General features: G+C 40.7%; 1 protein-coding gene and 1 long non-coding RNA gene across 5 annotated transcripts in view; both read left to right on the top strand.

Annotated features, from left to right (window-relative positions):
* TMEM266 (transmembrane protein 266) overlaps positions 1 to 21,468 on the top strand; it is a 127,298-nt gene that overhangs the window by 62,939 nt on the left and 42,891 nt on the right. For all 4 annotated transcript variants that reach the window (XM_050967009.1, XM_050967010.1, XM_050967011.1 and 1 more), the window contains 4 exons: positions 3,083 to 3,156; positions 12,408 to 12,464; positions 14,859 to 14,997; positions 17,286 to 17,401. In XM_050967009.1, coding sequence (XP_050822966.1) covers positions 3,083 to 3,156; positions 12,408 to 12,464; positions 14,859 to 14,997; positions 17,286 to 17,401 — 386 coding nt within the window. The remainder of the gene's footprint in view (positions 1 to 3,082; positions 3,157 to 12,407; positions 12,465 to 14,858; positions 14,998 to 17,285; positions 17,402 to 21,468) is intronic.
* On the top strand, positions 5,087 to 9,301 carry LOC127057903 (uncharacterized). The gene is made up of 3 exons (XR_007776227.1): positions 5,087 to 6,133; positions 7,952 to 8,058; positions 9,248 to 9,301. It is a non-coding gene; the product is annotated as an uncharacterized LOC127057903 (long non-coding RNA).

The following is a 21,468-nucleotide window of genomic DNA, read 5'->3' as shown; positions in this document are numbered from 1 at the left end:
GCATCCACAGGCACGCCTGCGGGAGGTCCACCAGAGCCATGGGACCAGCGGACCCCCCCCCCCTGCAGGGAAGCCTGCGGGAGGTCCACTGGAGCCGCAGGACCAGCGAGCGGCACAGCGCCCCCCGCGGCGTGCCGCAGTGCTTGGGGCGGCGAAATTGCTAGAGCTCGCCCTGCCTGCTAGAACCAATTAAGGCAGACAGACTGATTAGAACACCTGCAGCCAATCAAGACAGGCTAATCAAGGCACCTGGGTTTAAAATGGAGCTTACTCCAGTCAGGTGAGGGGGAGCTAGAGGAGAGAAAGTGTGTGTGAGGAGCTGAGAGTGGGAGGGTGTGCTGCTGGAAGACTGAGGAGTACAAGCGTTATCAGACACCAGGAGGAAGGTCCTGTGGTGAGGATAAAGAAGGTGTTTGGAGGAGGCCATAGGGAAGTAGCCCAGGGAGTTGTAGTTGTCATGCAGCTGTTACAGGAGGCACTATAGACAGCTGCAATCCACAGGGCCCTGGGCTGGAACCTGGAGTAGAGGGTGGGCCCGGGTTCCCTCCCAACTCCTGATCAGACATAGAAGGTATTGACCCAGACTGTGGGGAAGATCACTGAGGTGAGCAAATCTGCTGATAAGCGCTGGACCCACCAAGGTAGAGGAGAAACTTTGTCACACCTCTATTACCATATCTTAAGGAATATCAGTGGCAACTAAATTGATGTTATTCCTTGAATCCTAATCCCCCTCCCCTCCCATTATTCTGCTACAACGTGACATCTTCATGCACACAAAGATGTCCAAAACACTTTTCCGTTATGCAGTAACTCAGCCTGTCTTCTCAAGCAGTTTTGATCCTTTGTAGACAAGTTCCTAGGGCCTAGGCAGCACACAGGGTTTGGGGGGAGAATTTCTTGTCTCTTGTGCATTTTCCTATGAGACTGCAGGAATATGAACTTGGATACATGTACTGAACATGTCCTTTCAGTGTTCTGCTTTGCTATGTGAACAAAGCTCTCCTCATCGTTGACACCCACCATGTGCAGATAGCCTTGCAGCTTAACATGTCCAGAAAGTCCTCCATGTCTCAAAGGTACATTAACCCTTTATAGACAGCCCAGGCCTGAATCTTTCTGACATGGTAATACAGTGGTCCTCAGTGGGGTAACACAAAGACAAACTTGGCAGTTTGACAGCTATATGCTTACTGAAACATATTGTTTGAAATGGTGTGATTCCTGTAATACATTTTTCTTTATTTTGAATCTCCACTTACAGCATTTTATCAATAGGTTCTGTACATTTGTTAATACAGTTTAGAGTTAAATGTGTTCATAGTATGTGTATTCTCCTGCTAGCAATTCATCTTTATTAGGTAGTTTGATGTCAGATGATATTTCACATTTTTCTAATCCACCTCAATTGGATTCATGTGCAGGGATCAAATATTGTTAAAAGATACATTAGTTCTTCAAGGTATTTCTAATACTGGTCTCAATGCAGGTGTCCATTTTGGTATTGTAGAATCACACCAACTGTGAGTGGGGCAGGGTCTTGATGCCTTGTTCTTCTGTGAAAGCTGTGGCCAATATGTTCCATAGCTAGACACTGAATAAGCGATCACTTCTGAAAATCAGGCCATTTACTTAGGAGCCTAATATGGATAAAAGAATCTAAGTTTATGCATCTGTTCTTGAAAAACTTGTTCAAAACAATTATTGGTCTTCCAGAATAAATTAAAATATTAAAAAAAAATTTAAAGAAATAATGAATAATTCTTTTTGTTAGTTTATAGAATTTTACTATTAAGTTTTTAGTTGCACAGAATTTAGTCTCATCTCCTAGTAAAGCCAATGGGACTTGTGCCCTTATATCCTGGAACAATGACAATACAGGATATTGCGCACCAAAGATTTGATTCTGTAGCAGCTCTGCACATAGGACAGATGCAGAATCTGACCTGCATTGTCATTCCTGTGTTCCTTTTTTCCTACAAGGCTTCAAACTGGGCTGACATCTTTTGATAGAATTGTGATTCATCTCCATCCCAAGCAGCCCACTGCCCCAACCAGGACGTGGGTGGTCTGACCTAGTCGTCAGAACAGAAGTCAGGCTGAGTCAGACACCAGGAGGTCAGAGGGCAAACTGGGAGTCAGGAGGCAGGGTCAGGTTACCAGGAGATCAGGCAGTAGGAGCTGGTATTGCAGAAGATGCAGTCCTAAGCAAGGGAAACCCAGTTGCATGGACAATTTCCTGTTCCTGCAATTCGTTTAAATAGAAACTGAGGACCAGTCAGGACCCCGAGCATTCCACCAATTAGATCCCAGGATAGGAGTCTTCTGTTAGAGTTCAGCTTCTATTCTGACAGCAATTAGCAGATCACTGGTTGGTGAGTTGGAACTTATTAGCACCTAAGAGCCCAATGGACCAGGGTTCAAGATACCCACTGCCTCCAAAGCCACTACTAGAGAAAGGGAATGGAGAGTCTCCACAGTCACCAAGAAGAACTGGCTGAGAGAAGAGTGGCACAAAAGCCCCTTCCTACGGAGTATTTTTTCCTTTCTCAGATTGTCTTGGAGTAGCCTAGTCCCACACTGCCTATTCCAACTCCTAGCTTTGTTTTTCAGAGGCTCCAACTGCATGTTTCACTACTGGAGTGACTTGCAGCCTCCTATCTGCAGGTGGCTTACCACAAAGGTGACCCACTTTCAAAACAGAAAACGGGGACGAACCCATTCATTCCTCAGCCTCTCTCCTGAGACTTCCAGTTAGGGTAGGTTTCAGTGGTGTTGGCAGCTGTGAACTGTGTCACCTGGGAATAATGAGTGAGATCACCTACTGATTTTACATAAGGCACTGAACAGCCATCAGATAACAACTTTATGGTCACTACTGACCTGAATTGATTTGAATGAGCAACTTAAGAGGGTAAAGCTCCATGTCCCATTGTGTCCAGAATCTTTTTTATGTTTTCATTATAGTGTTTCAGATGAAATGCTTCTCTTTAAATGTAAGTGGCAATGGTACTAGTCACCATTATATATAAATTGCTACCTGGTGCTAAAATTATGCTTCATTATATTGTGTTAATTACAGTTTCAAGTGCATCACAGTTTGCAGGAATTATTCACTGGATCAGCCTAGTCATCCTGTCTGTGTTCTTTTCAGAGGTATGTATAATGCATGGTGAAACACAATTGATTTGGATGCAGGGCCCAGTCCTGCTCCCACTGATGTCAGTGGGAGTTTTGTATCAGAGGGGTAGCTGTGTTAGTCTGGATCTGTAAAAGCAGCAAAGAATCCTGTGGCACCTTATAGACTAACAGACGTTTTGGAGCATGAGCTTTCGTGGGTGAATACCCACTTCGTCAGATGCAATCTGACGAAGTGGGTATTCACCCACGAAAGCTCATGCTCCAAAACGTCTGTTAGTCTATAAGGTGCCACAGGATTCTTTGCTCCTTTAGTGGGAGTTTTGACACTAGGAACAGGAGCAGGCACATGGTGTGTTTTAAAAAGAAAATAAGTCAGCTTTTGCCATTCATATTTGGAAAAGCAACAGATCCTGTTTGTATTGACAGTCATTCTCTTTATTAGAGATAATTAGAATGGACCAGGAAAAATGGAAGAATGTTGCCATACAAATATAAGAGCAAAATTGTGAGGAGAGAGAATTATATCTGTATCATCTCAAATCAGTCCCTTTAAATGATGGGAAATGGGCCTGGTTCTGAAGTTCTCACTCCAGTAAAGTTCTCATTGGCCTCAATGGGAGTCTTGCTGGAATAAGAAATCCGAGACTTCGTCTTATACAAAGCTTGGTTCTGAATAAGAATGAATCATTTCCTTTCATAATTACTTAAGCAGTTCTCTCTATTTTTTCTAAATATTTTCCTTACATCTATATTACTGCTGTATAGGAAAGTAATTAAATACAGCAAATTAGATACAAAGTAAGAATGAACAATGGTGAATTTCTGTGCAAATATATATTGGTACCATAATTGAATAAATTCATTCATTGGAAAAGCCCATATTGATAATACAATAAATGACTAAACTGAAATCACTGACTATAGTTTGCAACTTTATTCCAAAAAATGTCATATGTGTTAAAATATTAACAATATATCTAAAGTGCTTCCAAAACAGCAATTTGTATTATTCCTCCAGGACATACTACGCATATTGTTACAAAAATCCTATTACGTGGTTGTGTGTTTTTAAATTACACCAATATCCATGCCATGCCAGAAGACCTCCTGGAATTTCTACATACCTGAAGAATATTTTTCTAGTTTTGCTAGGGGAAAGGATTTGCATCCAAGTAAAACAGAACTTAGAGGCTGCACCTAAGAGTTCAGTTTAGCTTAAGGTTATGAGTATTAGAAGAAGCAGGGCCTTGATAGTTACAGCTGTTGCTGGAAACCACTCTTGTTGGACATATAGTTAGTTTTATTACATAGCCATTTATTTCTATGGTTCTATTAATGGATTTTAAAAAAATACCAAATTTAATCAATGAATACACACAACCCTAAACCGTACACTTTTTTGCTCTCAACCTCCAAATCCTGAGTCTGAACCTTTCCTACTGATTATGGTTCAGAAATAAATATTAAGATAGGCAAAGTTGTTTGGCTACCTTCCATCCCCATTTTCTGTGTGTATTGTATTTTTTCTTCTCTCTATGTTTAGGACAATACAGGTATTGGGAGTGAATCTCCCCTCACTGCATTTAGTACCCCTTGTCCTACCCACTTTGCCGTTTGCTTCCGTCTTTCCAAATTGATTAATTTCATTCACCAGTTTGACCATAGTTTCAATTTACATTTAAAAAAACCCACCAATAAAGATATAAAGTAGCCATATGAGGAGCACAAAGCAGCTAGGATTTTTGGAGTTCGATTTATCAATCAAGCCTTTGGAAACTTTTAAGAGTCATAGGCTGGGCTAATAATAGCTGCAAACATCATGTACTTCACCACTGTGACAGAAGCAGCTCCACAGAACACCTGAAAGCACTTGCAAACCATAAATTGAGAACCACTGGGGAAGGGGAAGAGTGAATTTTTCCCCTTTGCTGCTGCTATTGTTTTGTTGGAGATAGTTTTCTACAACATTGGATTAACAGGGCAGCAACAATTCTTTTTACATTGTGATGATCATCATCAAAATAGAACAGAGAAACTTATTTTTCTCATCTAAAATATTGTCCAATGCTCCAGAAATGGCAGCCCTGAAAAAGGCAGAGGATCTCTTACAGCATTTTCATTACATTTATTTATTTCCTGTTCCTGATGTGACAGATTTGTCTTTGTTTGGGGTGGGTAGGAAAGAATTTTGCTCTGTGTTTTAGTGAGACTTTTACAATCATTCACTGTTCAGATCAGGCTGGGCAGAAAAATAGCATAATGATTTCACAAAGAGGGTTGGGCTTTTCGTTTGATTGATCAAACCTTATCAGATGCCTGTTGAATATGATCGAACACTTATAATACTAGTTTCCCCAAACCACACAAAGGCACTTGTGCTCAAAATTTGGAAAATTGTGATTGATCGAAATCTTTGGTTTATAACAGATAAAGTTTACAACTTTAACTATAGTAGTGCTATTAACACCCATTTTAATGTCTCATTACAGTTAAATAAGAGCTCGCTTTCTGCTTGATTGAAATATAGTGGATAAATGTGGCAGGTACTTGCAGCTGCTAACAATATTAAGTTGCTACTCCTCCAGCATTTTCCTTCTATCTTTACACTTGTGCTATAGCCACAAGTCTTACCCCGAATTTACTGCACTGTGTTAATTTTATATTCTCCTCATGTTAGTCTCCGAAGACTTTCCAACATATCACAATATCTTTTTTCAGTAACATGCATATAACTTTTTGCAAATGCTGAAATTAGAGTTACTGGTTGTGATGCTTTGCCTGTTAGTCTCTGTTTACATATGTCAAGCCTGTACACCAAACAATACCCAGATGTTAAGACAGAAGAGGAGATAGAATGTCAGAGGGATATTGGGGCAAAAAACAAAAGCAGCAGTCAAGGCTAATTCAGGATTGCACCATATCAAGAGGGTAAAACCAGCCCTGATTATACTTGGATGAGAAAAGGCAGACAGCGGACTTGGCATCAACTTTGGTAAGTGGTGTGGGGTCTGAATATATTTCAATAATCTTATGACATTGGTATTAGGGGCCAAATTCTGCAGCCCTCACTCACTCCAATTGTTCCATTGAAGATAATGGGACTATTCATGTGAGAGAGCCCTGCAGGTGTGGGCTTGTTTAGCCTGTAGTACTCTGCTGTTGCGTTGCTTTATATAGGCCCAGTTCAGCACAGCACGTAAGCACTCTACTGACTTTAGTCACAGGAGTAGTCCCATTGAGGTCAACCGGACTGTTCCCATGCTTAAAATTAAGTACACACTGAATCAGGGTCTTTTTTTCCCCAAAGGTTTTGGAATGGGAAAGCATTCAGCAGGGTTTGGGGTTCCAATAGTTAAGATATTAATTGTCTGGGTTTTTTTAAGTTTGAGTTAAAATGTATTAATTGACTTGTCGCATTAAGAAGCGAAAGAAGACAAAATGAAACATATCACTCAAATTACATATAAACAAAATATTCATTGTAGTCTCTCATACTTCTCCTTTATAACAATCTCTAGGAAGATTAAAACGTCTTAAGGGAGAGTCCTACAGAATTTAATTAGAATTAAGCCAATATGGTTCTGTAGACATTACTGAGGAAAAAACCTATAGAATTTAATAGAAAATAATATCCTTTCTGTATATTTTTTCCCTAAAGAATCCTATAGTAGTAATATAATTCTCCATTAAATTCTGTAGTAAGTTTCAAGCAACCTACCAGCATAGAAAGATTAGAATTTAAAGAAAGGTATATGATTCTTCCATAATGAACTGGAACTTTACCCTTCTGAATGTTTTCCTCCATTCCCTGTGCATACTAGTTTTATTATCGTAGGGTTCCTTTAGTGTGCTGGATTGTTGGCCATGTATGTGTATTTGGGGAGTTGCTAAGAAGAATTGATATTGACAGCATTTGGTTTTGGGAACAGGTGGTGCAGAGGAAAACCTGGAAAAAATTACCCGGATTTTATAAACTGATATAAAAAAATCAGTTAAACTTTGGCTATGAAGTCTTTGATAGAGTCCAGAAGTTTAACTTCTAATGCTTTGTAAATCTAGCTCTGCTCAGCCATCCAACTTTGTAGCTACCCAACAAGGTGGATTCAGGAGAGCATAGGATTTTGTGGAGGGATGGGACTTTAGCACAAAGCCTTCCTAAAATTTCATCTCTCTTATCTCAGCCCCTTTTTCTCAAGAACATTTCTGACCCATGCAGTGTGCTATACTGGTGCTTCTGCTGGACTCTCTTCAGGCTTCATTTCTAGCTGCTGATGAATCCCTGCATCTTCTACACCATGCCCCAGGGATGTAGATAAAACCCCTGGTCCAGACGTGACCAGAAGGAACTTCTGATGTAGGAAAGCCAAAGACTAAGTTTGTGTCAAATTCATATTTGGCTCTTGGTAGCGTGCTGTGCAGCAAATAGGTCACTGAGCCAGGTCCATAAAACACTTCTGAATCTAGAATTCTGAGTTTAGAATCCATTGTGATTCTCAGTGACTATATTCTAAGGACAAATTTGGTACAATGCGTGTTACAAGAATGTTTGTCTGAATGCACCTGTAGAATTTATATACTATGTAATATAGAAAAAAAATTGATAGTTGCTAGTGTTAGAGAATTTAGGTGTTTATGCCCGCAATCTTGGTGTCACTCTGCTATTGCAGTTAAGTATTATTAATTATTGTGGATATATTGTACAATAGGACCACAACAATTGTAATGCAGAGCATGTGGAAAATATTTTGTACTGGTTTAATAATATGTGAGATGTAGTAATTGTTATCCTTTTCTTTCTTTTTTCTTGTAGAAGTTTGTCTGAGGAGAAGCTGAATGAGATGATACCCATGTGTTAGAACCCTGAGTGTCAGGTTAAAGATGATAACATGTTCCTGATTCTCCAGTGGTATGGGAATGGTAGGTACTAATAATTGGGGAAGCACTTCTAAGAAGTGTCAGCCCTTAAAAAGGTAAATTAAAACACTTCTAAGCAGTGTTTGAAATGAGTAATTTGTGGGATGACCTGGGTTGCAGGAGATAAAACTCTCATAGATGAGTGCAAGGTATTCTTCTTGGGGAAGGTTTACTCCAGGTATTTTGAGTGCATTGAAAAACAAAAGTTTGCTTTTCAGAGTAATTATGCCAGCAAACAATAAATGCTGCAGTGGGGGGAGGGGATGGGGGAGAGCTACACCAGGGATTGGAAAGATTGTCCTTTCCCCCACACTCCCCTGTCTCCTTTCAGGACAAACAGTACTGCTGAGCTACACGTAGTACTCTCCTTTACCTAACCCTAATGAGCCAAATACATCCATTTACTCACTCTTTTGGTTTCTTTACTCTAGGGATTAATTTGACCCAGTAAGTCACAGAATAATCAATTGTATATTAACCATGCAAGGAATAAAGTATGTAATAAAATTATTGAGTGTACATTCACGGTAGGTTAACTCATGCAAATTGTGGGAATTCACATGACGGCTCAGCAAAGACCTCGGCCAAGTTTCCCTACCAAAGTAGATAGAAAAATTGTAGTACCACTGCAGAGAGCTAATTCTCTTTACTTGACAATAGTAGGTCACATTGTTAAGGGGACACTATCAACTACCTCATTTCTGTCTGAAAACTGTGTACCTTTTTTTTGTAACACCTAAGATTACTGTAATGAAAATAATTTACTAAAAGTATTTTTCCAGTTTCTCTTTGTGAATTTAATAATACTTTTTGTGTAATCAGTTATTCAGTTTCTTTCTTGATGAAGACATTTACAAACATGAGAGGTAAAAACATTTGTAAAGTTTAGGGATTTTTAATGGTTTTTTATAATAAATTCAGTGTATTCTATTTAAAAGATGCTGTATCACAAACTGAATATCTTATACATTTTTCAATTTTAAATAATTCAAGTTGACAATGTCCCTTTAAGCCAAAAGGTAAAGTGTATTAGATGCTTGTATTCAAGTTTACACATCAAAATTTCAATGTACCATGACAGCTGCATTGTTAAACAGAACATCTACAGGTACACATTTACTATAATGGTAGAAAATGTCTATATATAGATAACAGAATAACACGGCTTCTCGTCTTTGCCTTTTTCTTACAGAGACCAGTTTAAGTGACATTGTATCATATTGCTAGAGTTCATACTTAAACTTTGGTAAATATTAGAATCACAATCCAGTTTTAATTCATTTACATTTTGATTGTGTAAATAAGATGTTCTAATCATTATTCTCTTTTATCTTTCAGATCCTGCCACAGATTCTGTTTTTAAATGCACTGTACCAATATATCACATTATCACATTAAATATATTTTTGTTTGCCCAAGAAATGCGTTTGATTGTTTTGGTTTGGTTTTTGGGGGGGGCAGGGGCGGGATTAAAATGTTGTTTGTAAGTAACACCAACATTTTTTTTATTCCAGTATTTATCATTAACTTGACAGGTTCAAAATACTATATATGGAAATGTGTCTAATGAAGCTCTTTTGAGTGTAGGAGTTCTCAAAAACAACCATGGAAGCGTGTTGCCAACATGTGTTCTCTGTTAAGGCCAGAGGTTGGTGAGAGAGGGTGATATTAGCTTGGAATTACATTCATAAGCATTGGCTGATGTGTACGAAGAACACTGCAGGTGTATGTTGGGATACACACAGTGTTTAAGACACATTAACCATGCCCTCCTACCTATATGTCCACAGAGTAGAAAATGAATGCATGATTAAAAAGACCTCTGTACAATTTTTTAAATTAACATGTTAATGAATGTTCTGTTGATGAAAGGTGCAGCCCTGAAGACATCTGTCCACAGAACAAGGAGCTGTCAGGCTTGTTTACAGGAGCCCTCCCATGTATCTGTATTCTGTTCTGGAGACTCTGCCTCTAGGTTGAGAGGCTGGTGCAGACTTCATGGTTGCTCTTCCTTTGGTCTCTGTCCAGAGGCCATCAACAAGAGTGCTGATTGTGAGGGTGGTTTTCCCTGAGGTGGACACCTGTCATCTAGAAACTGGACCGAGACCCACTGGTTCATTCCACATACACCATGAAACAGCCGTCAAATAATTATTTTCAGTCATTGCTGACTTGCACCAATTCACACCAGCAAAATAGAGGTAAAAGGCCTTTTGTTACTGGCTACCCCATAAAATGAGCTAGCCAAACCCCTTAAAATGACAGTATTGCGGCCTGATTAAAACATTGCAAAGGGGACTTAAAGAAGCAGCTGCATTATGTGAAAAAAAAATATTATGCCCCCTAAATAGAGAGTTTCAGACAATCCATATTCAGGGTTGTGAGCCAAAGAGTTGTGCTGTTTATTCTCTTTGTAGTGGATACCTTATTATTCCAAAGATAAAATGTCTTTGTGCATTCTCTATCCATGGCAAAAATAAATGCTTTTCATAAGCAGTTTCTGAGTGTATGCTAACTATTTAGCAGTCCTCCATTGCTCATTGACTTAGCTTTTCACAAATACTGTACTTTCTAAGCATAGGACAAAATGGGCCAAACTCATCCCTCATGTCGCTCCATTGAAGTCAATGGAGTGGCAACAGGGAAGAATGTGTCCCAAGATTTAAATGAAGGAATGTTTCCTTTTAAATTTCCTATTAACAGCCTGCTGCAGAATTTACTTTGCCTGGCTTTTAGCTTACTTGCTGAAAGCTTCTTTGCAAATTCTTGATCAGAATCTCAGCAGATTTTTACACGAAAAACAAATCTTCAATTATAGACATGCCTTACAGGATTTGATTCTGTTTCTGGAAAGGAGCTGGTAGAGTCAGGGCTTTTGAATATGATTTTTTGGTTTTTCAAATCCTTGTTCTTTTGGAGCAAGGACTGAGAACTCTAATACTTATAGGAATGTCAACCAATGTGTGTTTTCAATGGGAATGTTGTGTAATGAAAATGCTGTAAGTGCAGGACTATTCAGATGTCCTAAGGGTCTGATCTTGAGATTTGCTGAACACCTGCAACTCCAGTTGACTTCAGCTCAGGATTTGAATTTACTCCCATGTTCGTGCTCCCACATAATATCGGTGAGTATGGAATTGTTAGATGAGCTGTTCCTTAGATGGAACCTTAAAATGTTATGTAGTTCTTTTGGGATCCTTCAGATGAAAAAGTATTTTATATATGTAAGTTTATCAGCAGCAGCATTGGTTCCTGATGGCTGTTCGAGGTCCTATAACACTTCTCAAACGGGAAAAGAGTAATCACACTAATTATCCTGACTGGCATACTCCCTCTCAGTAAAACAAACTCAGATGTCCAATGCTTTGTGTGAACTACTTTTAAGTGCACATTAGCTGATCCATTTGCCTGCGTAGTCATTGAACTACTGGTATTGTTCTTTTAAAAACTCTGGGCTTGATTCTGCAGTGCCTTGCAGCCAGTGTAGTCATTTATATCTGCGTAAAGTGAGTATAAAAGGCTACCCATCTGATTTGGAGCAGTTTCAACTCACTTTGTTCGGGTGAAAACAGCTACAGAAAGTGCAAGGCAATCGATAATCAGGCTCTTGCATATGAACAGTATTATTTGGAAGAACCCAATGCTATTCTGTGTTTACGTTACAGTTATTGTGTTCAGAGTCTGGTAGCAGCATAAACTCAGAGTTTTTTTTTTTAATATATTCATATTTGGAATGAATAGAAGATACGTATATTCACAGTCATTTTCATTCTTTTTTCCTGCAAAATTCTGACTTCTTTCCTGGCCTGGGCAGCTCTCTCACATGTCTACCAAGCTCTCTCTGATTAATTATATTTTTAGATAGGCAGAATAACATTTTGGTGTATTTTACAAGCCACACATCTACGTTTTAATCCTCCTCTTGCATTTTAATCTGAGTTCTGCACTGCCACAGGCAGAATGGCGCCCTAACTTTTGTGTGAGTGAAATTACGGTAATTTTTAATTTTATTTTGATCTTTTAAAAACACCAACACCAGAAAAAAATGTGAAAGATGCTGTTGGAATTTTTATAGGAATTTATTACTGTTCACTTATTATTCCTCTTTTCTAACAAAATACTCTAACCTTTCGTTGTTTGCTAAATAGCAAAAGTGGGTGCAGACATTTTCCTCCCTGCACTCTGACTCTCTGGGACTTTAAAATGAGAAAATGCTCCTTTGCTGTGAAGAGAGAGAAAAACAGCCCAGGAGCATGTAGGGGTTAATTGTCTTATTAATTCAAGGCGATTTCTGAATGAGTGTCATGCAAATTATAATAAATTGCTGTCTTTTTCTTAATATTTCTTGTTAGACTATTTTGAGAATTGTGGTTCTCGGTATATGGGATTATATTGAAAACAAAATAGAGGTAAGTAAAAGTACCACAACCAACACTGTTTGTATTTCAGCATGGCAAAGTAAGAATAATTAACTACTTCTGCAGTGTGTGCTTTAGCTATAGGAATTGATGCATTTACACTCTGAGAGATTTATGCATGTTGCTCGCTGCACACAAAGGTGAAATTAGATGCAAATTTAAACACTGTCCACAGTGGGAAGTATCAGACTGATGCTGGTTAGAACAGTGTTTTAAACACATCTGTTTCTATCACAGTTTTAGTGTGATTTTGCTGACTGGTGTGGACAAGAATTTCTTTTTGAGACCCGTGCAAGTCAAATGTGATTATATAATCCCTGTCCACATTATAATGATAACAGAGTCTGAGGATCTGGTTAACAATGTGATTGAGAGTTGTAGTGTAGATGAGGCCTAACCATGCTTCCATAATCAAGTTAAAACTAGAGCTGGTAGGAAAATTTTCATCACAAAGAGTTTTTGTTGGAAAATGCTACATTAACAACACCAAACATTTTCACTAAATCATATAGATTTCAACAAACATTTATTTATGGAAAAAACTTCAAAAATGTTGAAACATCCCATTTTAATATGTTCAGAACTAAAACTTTAGATTTTTGTTGTTGTTTCAAAAAAAAGATTTATTTGGCTTTTCCTCCCAATCCAGGGTGGGGAAAAAAAGTCAAAATCTCAAAATTTCCATGGAGGAGAAAATCCGTTTTCCAATTGGGTCTAGTAAAAACTCTGAAAGTCCAAACATAAAGCCATTTGTGGGGACATTAAGTATCGTCTGCGATACAGTTTGTTAACTGTGTTGCTAACCCACTCCCCAGACTTGATTCTGGATGTAGTATAGACAAGACATAGACTAATCCCCCACCATACATCTGTCACACAGTTTTATAACAGATAACAAACTCCTGTCCATACTTGTCAAGGAGACTGTGGCTGGAACCTGCTAGCAATAACTGTGTTCAGGCCTGTTTGTAGCTATTATGGTTTTGACCAAGAGTAGATAAGGCCTTAATGTACATAACTAACAAAATGATAATTACTTAAGAATTTACACAGCTAAAGTGCAACAGTAATTAGTGTACGTTATAATTTCAGTAATTGTAGGATTGCTGTGATAGAAACAGAGATTAAATGGAATGTAGAGCTAATAAACTAAAAGCTGTGCAGGAGAGGACAGGAAATTTGGTTTTCATTACATATAAAGCCACATTTAGAAGTGTGGAAATCTTCCAAAGCTAAACCTTGAGCCATTTATCTGGCTTGCATATTCCAAGTGAGACATACAGTATGGGTTGGAAGCCAGGTGGTACTTGATGTTATCCAGCAAAACATCAATTTCAACAGTTTCATTTCACTTTTTAAAGGGAAGTGTTATGTTCTAGCATCCTCCAGATGGTGCCAGTGAGGATTATGACTTGTTATTTGTGTCTTTCCAGTGGATTGTGTTTATGTTCAGTTCTTGATGCGTGTTGCTTATAATGGGGTACATCTTGTTTCCCTGTGCAAACCATGAATAAATGGGCCTTACACTGGGACTTTCACAGGGGCTAGGGGCACAGAATTCTGCCTTATGCCTTTCCAGGATGTGGTGGGCCAGCCCAAGCATTATTATTAACCTTGCCCTCAATTCTATTCTCTCTGCTTTGCTAATAAGCCCAGCCTTGACATGCCATTTGTCCACTTTTCCCACAAACCTTTCCATGCCTTCTCCCACATTGTCCTTCCTGAGCTGATTCCCCATGGCCACTAACCTCTCCTTATTCAGGTCTCCTGAAGATCCATGTTTGCCAGGACACCTACAGAAAGCTAGCCAGCTAATCATGACAGTCATGGAGTCCTTGGAGATAGTCTTTATGTCTCTGACAAACACAGAACACCCAGCATTGAATTACTAGGATGTGGTCAAGTGCCACCTGATCACTTCACTTGTTTATTGTTCCCCTTTACTCCACCTCTTTCTCCCTGCATCTTTTTAAAATGCAAGTTCTTTCAGGCAGGGACTGTGTCCTCTTTTGTGTTTGTACTGCTGCCGCACCTAGTGGCTGGTAATAAACAGCAATAATAATACAACTCCTGGGTTGTAATAGCATTTGGGGCATCACCTGTACATGGAGATTTTGGCCAATGGAATGGTTGCAGAACTCCCTGACCATGGCTCCCCCTCACCTCTAAAAGTGCAGATGAAGTCACTAAGAAATTCTGCTTCACAGCATGCAGAGGATGCAGCTTTTTTGTGGCCTGCTCACCTTGAAACATACCCAGTTTATCATAACTGCACCACTTTTGTTCATTAAGAGCCTTCCAAGATCACTAAGGAGGGTGGGAGGATATGTGACCCTTAGAAAGGGTTTGGAAATGCTATTCATTTAAAAATCTTTCTCATTTTAGGTATTTGATGGTGCTGTAATAATTTTATCCTTGGCTCCAATGGTGGCCTCTACTGTGGCAAATGGCCCAAGCAGTCCTTGGGATGCCATCAGTCTCATTATCACTCTGAGAATTTGGAGAGTTAAGAGAATTATTGATGGTAAGTGGTGATTAAACTTGCTGTCTTGAGAATTGGTTGGTTGGTTGGTTAAGAAAAGGATTGTAGCCCTCGGAATTGCTTTTAGAGAATTTCTTTATTGTTCTCCTTCCTCTAAATTTTAAAAGCAATAAACAGGTATTTAGTGTTGTGACTCCCACTGGTGGGTGAGAATAGAAATTAATTCCATGGCTGCTTTATGAATCCTTCTTCCAGCCTCCTCTATCTTGATCCATTCTGCTTTCAGTTCCTGCCTCTGGTATAACTTTGTGTCTGATTCCTCATACTTTCTTTGTACCTTGGAGATTCCTCACTGAAAATTTTCCACAAATCTGTCTCTGCTATTAATTTGAGTATAATTAGCTGTGTGCCAGGGCTGTTTTGCCCCGGATTCCAGGACACACCTCCTTTGGGAAGCACTTGGAGAGAGGCAAGCAGCTTGAAGACTTAAGACTGCAGAGAACAAGAGCAGTGTCTGAGAGCAGAAACAAGAATTCAAGGAAGGGGCTATTAGCATGGGTGGAGGGCAGTCAGATCTATTATCAAACTGTAAATTGTTTTGCTATCAGTTTATGGGATTCCCGGATGCAGGGAAGAGGAATGCAAAATGAATGAGGCCAAAGTAGGATCACTTTGCTTCTGTGAGAGAGAGAGCATTTCACAGTGGCATTTATGTTCCAGATACAGTAACTCCTCACTTAACATTGTAGTTATGTTCCTGAGAAATGCAACTATAAGTGAAACAATGTTAAACAAATCCAATTTTCCCATAAGATTTAATGTAAATGCAGGGGGCTAGGTTCCAAGGAAATTTTGGGGGGCAGACAAAAGGTATTATATACTGTACAGTACTGTACTGTGGTTGGGAAGTGCCCCTGGCTTACCCCACACAGGCACAGCCCGCTGCAGGCAAGGCCACTAGGAAACACCTTTGCAGCAACAGCGGCAGCTTGCCCGGAGAAGAACAGGCTCAGACTTTGCCAGGAATGCTCCAGGCCTGCCTCTTCCTGTCCCCGCTTCACTCCGGGCCCACCTCTTCCCACCCCCACTCCACCTCCTCTCCGGAGCACACCACATCCGCTCCCCCCTCCCCAAGTCCTAAGATGCAGTGCTTCCCCACTACTGCCCCTCCCTCCCAGAAATTCCAAGCAGGAAGTGCTGGGAGTGATGGGGAGGAGCGGAGAAGCCCTGCATCTCCACTCCTCCCTCTCCCTCCCAGAAAATGCTAGGCTCCACTAAACAGCTGTGGGGGAAGCGCTGGAAGGGAGGAGGAGGAAGCAGAGAAGGAACTTGTGCAATGCTTCCTTGTAAAGTCGCTGCTCTGCCACAGAATCCTACAAGCAGGCAGGCAAACGACGTTATAAGGGAGCATTGCACAACTTTAAATAAGCATGTTCACTAATTGAGCAGGGATGTAACATTGAAACAAAGTTATGCGGGATGACATTAAATGAGGAGTTACTGTACTGAGGACTCCCAAGTTCCAAAGGGAGAGAATGCAGCCCAGTATGGTGACGTACTGAGACCAAAGTTCAGGATCTGATTCAGGTTGTGAAGAACATCAAGAAAAACAGTAAAATTTGCATAGTCATCCTGAACAAAGTGAGCTGGCCTTAACTGTGACTTGGTGAAGATTTTCAAAGGCATAAAGGGCAGGTAGGCACCCATCTCCTATTGAAAGTCAAAGGGAGTTAGGTTCCTAACTGCTGTTTGTACCTTTGAAACTCTTACCCTTAGTCGTCTATTTCCCTCATATAGATATTTCCTGCAGTTGTATTTAGGAGTCGATGTTAAAATGCATAGGGTCTGGAATAGCTCTTCTCCTAGAAGCTGGTGCACAGCCGCACTTTTCAAATGTTAGTTCAAATGTTTCTGCAGAATACAAAGCAGAAAATGCTCTTAACCAGCCAGTTAGAAGATCTGTGATAAGTGCTGGAATAGATCGACATTAATGCAAATGCATTTCAGCTCTAGTTTTGCCTGTATTTCAAGTGATGGTTCGCAGCTGAGGATCTAACATCCAGGGTTCAAACCCTGCTGATGACCCACATCAGGGGTCCTTGTGGTTGCAGGTGATCAAATTCCTTCTCCAAAAGAAATGCTATAGTTCAATCACAAATTGTTGGGTTTCATAGAGCAATTACTAGTGAAATCCTATGGTCTGTGTTACACAGAAAGTCAGATCGAATGATTGTGATGATTCCTTCTGGTTTTAAAATATATGCAGACATCTCCTCTGATAAGCTAAACTGCTGCTGAATTTCTTCAAGCACTTGTTTGTTTTTTTCCAGCATATGTGCTGCCAGTGAAAGTGGAGATGGAGATGGTGATTCACCAATATGAGAAGGCAAAGGTCATTCAAGATGAGCAGCTGGAAAGGCTAACCCAGATCTGCCAAGAGCAAGGGGTAAAAATTCCATTATATTTTTATTTACATGTTGTCTGTCAAAGAGACTGGTTTTGTAAAGACTGAAAGATGACAGACTTGAACTGTAGAACTCTCTAGGATGTTAAAGTTTCTAGCTACTTTCAGGAAATTGCATCCTGTGTTGTATTTATTCTTACCTCCCATATGTGAAACTGGCACAACTGTAGAACATTTGTTGTTTGAAAGGTGGTCTCTTCCCCTTGCTTCTGTATGTGTATCTTGAAGGGGATAGTAACTTTTTTTTTTCATTTTTAATGGAAGAGAATAACTTCAATAACTAATTTATCAGCTATCAATATGTCAGAGACTCTTTTGACCAACTCAAAAGTGCGGCAGAAGAAGCTTCTATCTAGTTTCTGGGAGCAATTCAAGGTTTTAGAATCTTTCCAGGTCCAAAATTTTTTAATAAATCAGTATTAAAATAAAAGCAAGGTCAATGTTAAAAAAAGAAATTGTTTCAAATGAACTCATTTACATTAAAAAAACAAAGAGGGAGTACTATCTTCGAAAATACTGGTTTTGGCAGTGAACTAAATATTTTGAATGACTTTTAATATCATGAAATGAGCTTTCAGTTTCCTTGCTTTTAAATTGGTTATTTTAGTAGAAACCAGTCACATACTGTAGGCCCAAACTAAGTAAAGCATCTAATTGCTTTTTAAACCAGAAAAAAATTGCTATCCTATCAAACCGATTGCTGTAGTAGTAATTAATATGAATTGTATTGCACATAGAGGCCCCAGCTGAGATCAGGGCCCCATTGTGCTAGGTGCTGTACAAACACACAGAGTGATAATCAGTCCCTACTCCAAAGAGTTTACAGTCTATGTACACATGTCAGACAGAAAGTGGAAGGTTAAAGAAAGGTGAAGTGACTTGCTCAAGGTCACACAACACATCGATGAGATAACTGAGACTCCAGAGCCTGGTCTCCACCTATTAATTAAATTCACCTAGCTATATCACTCAGACCCTAGATTCCCTGTAAGCTGTGCAGCCACGCAGAAGGCTGTTTAGGGCCATGCAGGTCACCCAGCCCAGCCCAGCCCCTCTGGAGCTGCTGAGGAGAGGATCCCCTCCCCCAGTCTGGCCCATGCCCACCGGAGCTGCTGCAGCTGGGAAGAGGAGCCCCTCCCATGGTCCGGCCCAGGCCCACAAAAACTGCTGCAGCTGGGAAGAGGAGCCCCTCCCATGGTCCAGACCAGCCCTGCCAGAGCCACCGCAGCTGGGGATAGGAGCCCCTCCCGTGGCCCAGACCAGGCCCACTGGAGCTGCCAGGGAGAGGAGCCCTTTCCCCGGCCCAGCCCCGCCGGAGCTGCCGTGGCCAGGGAGAGGAGCCCCTCCCCTGGCCTGGCCCAGGCCTGCCAGAGCTGCCAGGGAGAGGGGTCCTTCTCCCAGCCCAGGCCTGCTGGAGCTGCTGCAGCTGGGAGAGTCACCTCTCCCCACAAGCCCAGGTGCTGCTCCGGGGAGAGAGAGCTGGGTGGACCCCTGTCTCCCTGCTGTAGCCCTGGGGCAGCCTGCACACCAAACGCCTCACACATCACCTCCATATTGGTGCACATAACAAAATTCATTCCACACATGGATGGGAAAAACTAGAGGGAACACTCCTTGGGCCTGTGAAAAATGTTGTGCCTTGTGCAACGTAGTTAGCTGAACCTAACCCCCACTGTAGATGCAGCTAGGTCGATGGAAGAATTCTTCCATTGACCAAGCTACTGCCTCTCGGAGAAGTGGTTTATCTACATAGACAGAAAAACCCCTTCCATCAATGTAGGAAGCATCTACATTATAGTACTACAGTGGCACAGCTGCAGTGCTGTAGCTATGTCTCTAGCTGCTGTAGAATAGCCATACCCCTGGTCTCCTAGTGCTCTGTGATCATGGATTGACAAATGTAGCTCCCATTGCATTAAGGGGAGTTGTGTATAGTCTCAGTTTAGAAATTTCCAGTGCCTACTCTTTTCATGGACTGTTGTTCATAGTTCTGTTTAGACAGGGCTTGTAAGTTCAGCCTTAATGAGTTTCCAAGTCTTAGGCCCCAGACTTCCCAAAACTTACACTCTTAAGTACATGTGTAAGTCTGTGTAGGATTGGGGCCTTAACTGTTCCAGATGTTAGTAACAATGCTTAGCACATCTTCACATCCATTAACTAATTATCCTTCTAATGCCCTTGTGAGTTAAGTAGGTAAATAATAATATCACCGTTTCAGAAATGAGAGAGAAGTGATAATTGACCAAGACCATGCAGTGACCAGTGACAGAGTGGGGACTTGAACCTACAATTTCCTGAATCCCATTCCAGTGTCTAATTTTCTAGCCCACGCTATTTGGTTACTACTCTTCCCTAAATGGACAATGTCAGGTTAAAATCATCCACTTTTAATAAGTGCATTTCCATATCCATGTTACAGGTAATTCCTTCAACTATGAAAACTTAAAAAGTATTGAGCCTCATTCTCTCTCACTGTCTTAACCTGGGTGAGGCCCCTTTTCCTTGACAGAGTGATGTAAAAGGGTCTTTGAGTAAATGAGAATTAGTCCCATTCTATCTAATCTTTCACAGTTTGTGCGTGTGTTTTCCTTCCTTCATTTTTCTAACATTGGACAACAGGAATAAGCCAGTCCCTTTTTCTTTGAGTGTGTGACATTTCACTTTTAAAAAGCGACAAAAAGTCGCTTTTTACAGATCCAGACTAACACGGCTACCCCTCTGATACATTTCACTTTTAGGTTCTCATACACTAGCACAAGGCTAAAGGCTTTAATTTGAGACACTGCAGGGGATTGATTTGATTTTCCTTTTTGTTTTTCAATTAAAATCTCTCTTCACTAGAACGGGAAGAAGAAATTTTAGTTCATGGAAATGTTTCTTTTGATCTGAGGTTTGGGGAAAGCTTTATTTTCACAGAAGCTAAATTCTGGGATATATTTGGCTTGATGGTGCCCAGGAGAAGCATTTTGGAAGGAAGCCTGTTATCCTTACTCAGGGAAATCTCCCATTCACTAGGAGTTTTAGTTGTGCAGAAAACACAGGGTCAGCTGTCAAGAGAGGTAACAGGATATGGCTACACGTACAGCTGTACAGCGCTGCCACAGGAGCACTCCCGCAGCAGCGCTTTGAAGTGCAAGTGTGGTCACGGCGCCAGCGCTGGGAGAGAGCGGTCGTGGCGCCAGCGCTGGGAGAGAGCTCTCCCAGTGCTGCAGGTACTCCACCTCCCCGTGGGGATTAGCTTACAGCACTGGGAGCCAGTGCTCTGGCACTGTTTACAGTGGCGCTTTACAGTGTTGTAACTTGCTGCGCTCAGGGGGCTGTTTTTTCACAGCCCTGAGCGAGAAAGTTGCAGCGCTGTAAAGCACCTGTGTAGCCAAGGCCATAGGCTCATTTCTGGCACTCAGCCCAAGCCAGGCTGAAGCAAGAGACAAGAACGGCACCACCCAAGCACTGGGCGGAAGACAAAGCAAGACATACAGCCTAGAGGGATGGCAAGGTATCAGAAAACTAGAGCAAAGCCCTACAAATGCTCTCTTTCATGTATGGTTAAATACTATGAAAACCTAGAATCCCTAGTCTGTGCTGTAATGGTTAGTACACCCGTATATCCAACAAAAAGAAATGTTGCATTGCTCGACGGAGTAAATCCATGGAAACAGAATAGGGTCTTTCCTAGCTTCGAGTTGGCATCAACTACAGTAAAAATATATACTAAAGAAAAGTGACAGCATACTGATCTCCTTTTTTTCATATCTTGTGCCAAAGAAATGTCTCGGCTGTATATTATGAGGTAAATGCACTAATTTGCCACAACATAAGACATTGACACAAGTACTGCATCCTCCCTTCATAAATTGACAGCTTCATAAGCAAGTGGAGAATAAGCTGTCAGCATTATAATATCACATTGATACTGTATGTAATGTGTGGTTGAGAAAACACATCTTAATGTTCTTTAACATCTAAAATTCTGTCTGGCTTCCGAACACCTGCTTTTACACCATTATTAACATTTTCAGCTTTCGAAATGCTGACCTCTTCTCCTTGGA

The sequence above is a fragment of the Gopherus flavomarginatus genome, chromosome 9 (genome assembly GCF_025201925.1).
Source record: "Gopherus flavomarginatus isolate rGopFla2 chromosome 9, rGopFla2.mat.asm, whole genome shotgun sequence".
NCBI lineage: Eukaryota > Metazoa > Chordata > Testudines > Testudinidae > Gopherus > Gopherus flavomarginatus.
Note: the sequence above shows the minus strand (reverse complement) of the source record. Positions and strands in the feature narration are given on the sequence as shown.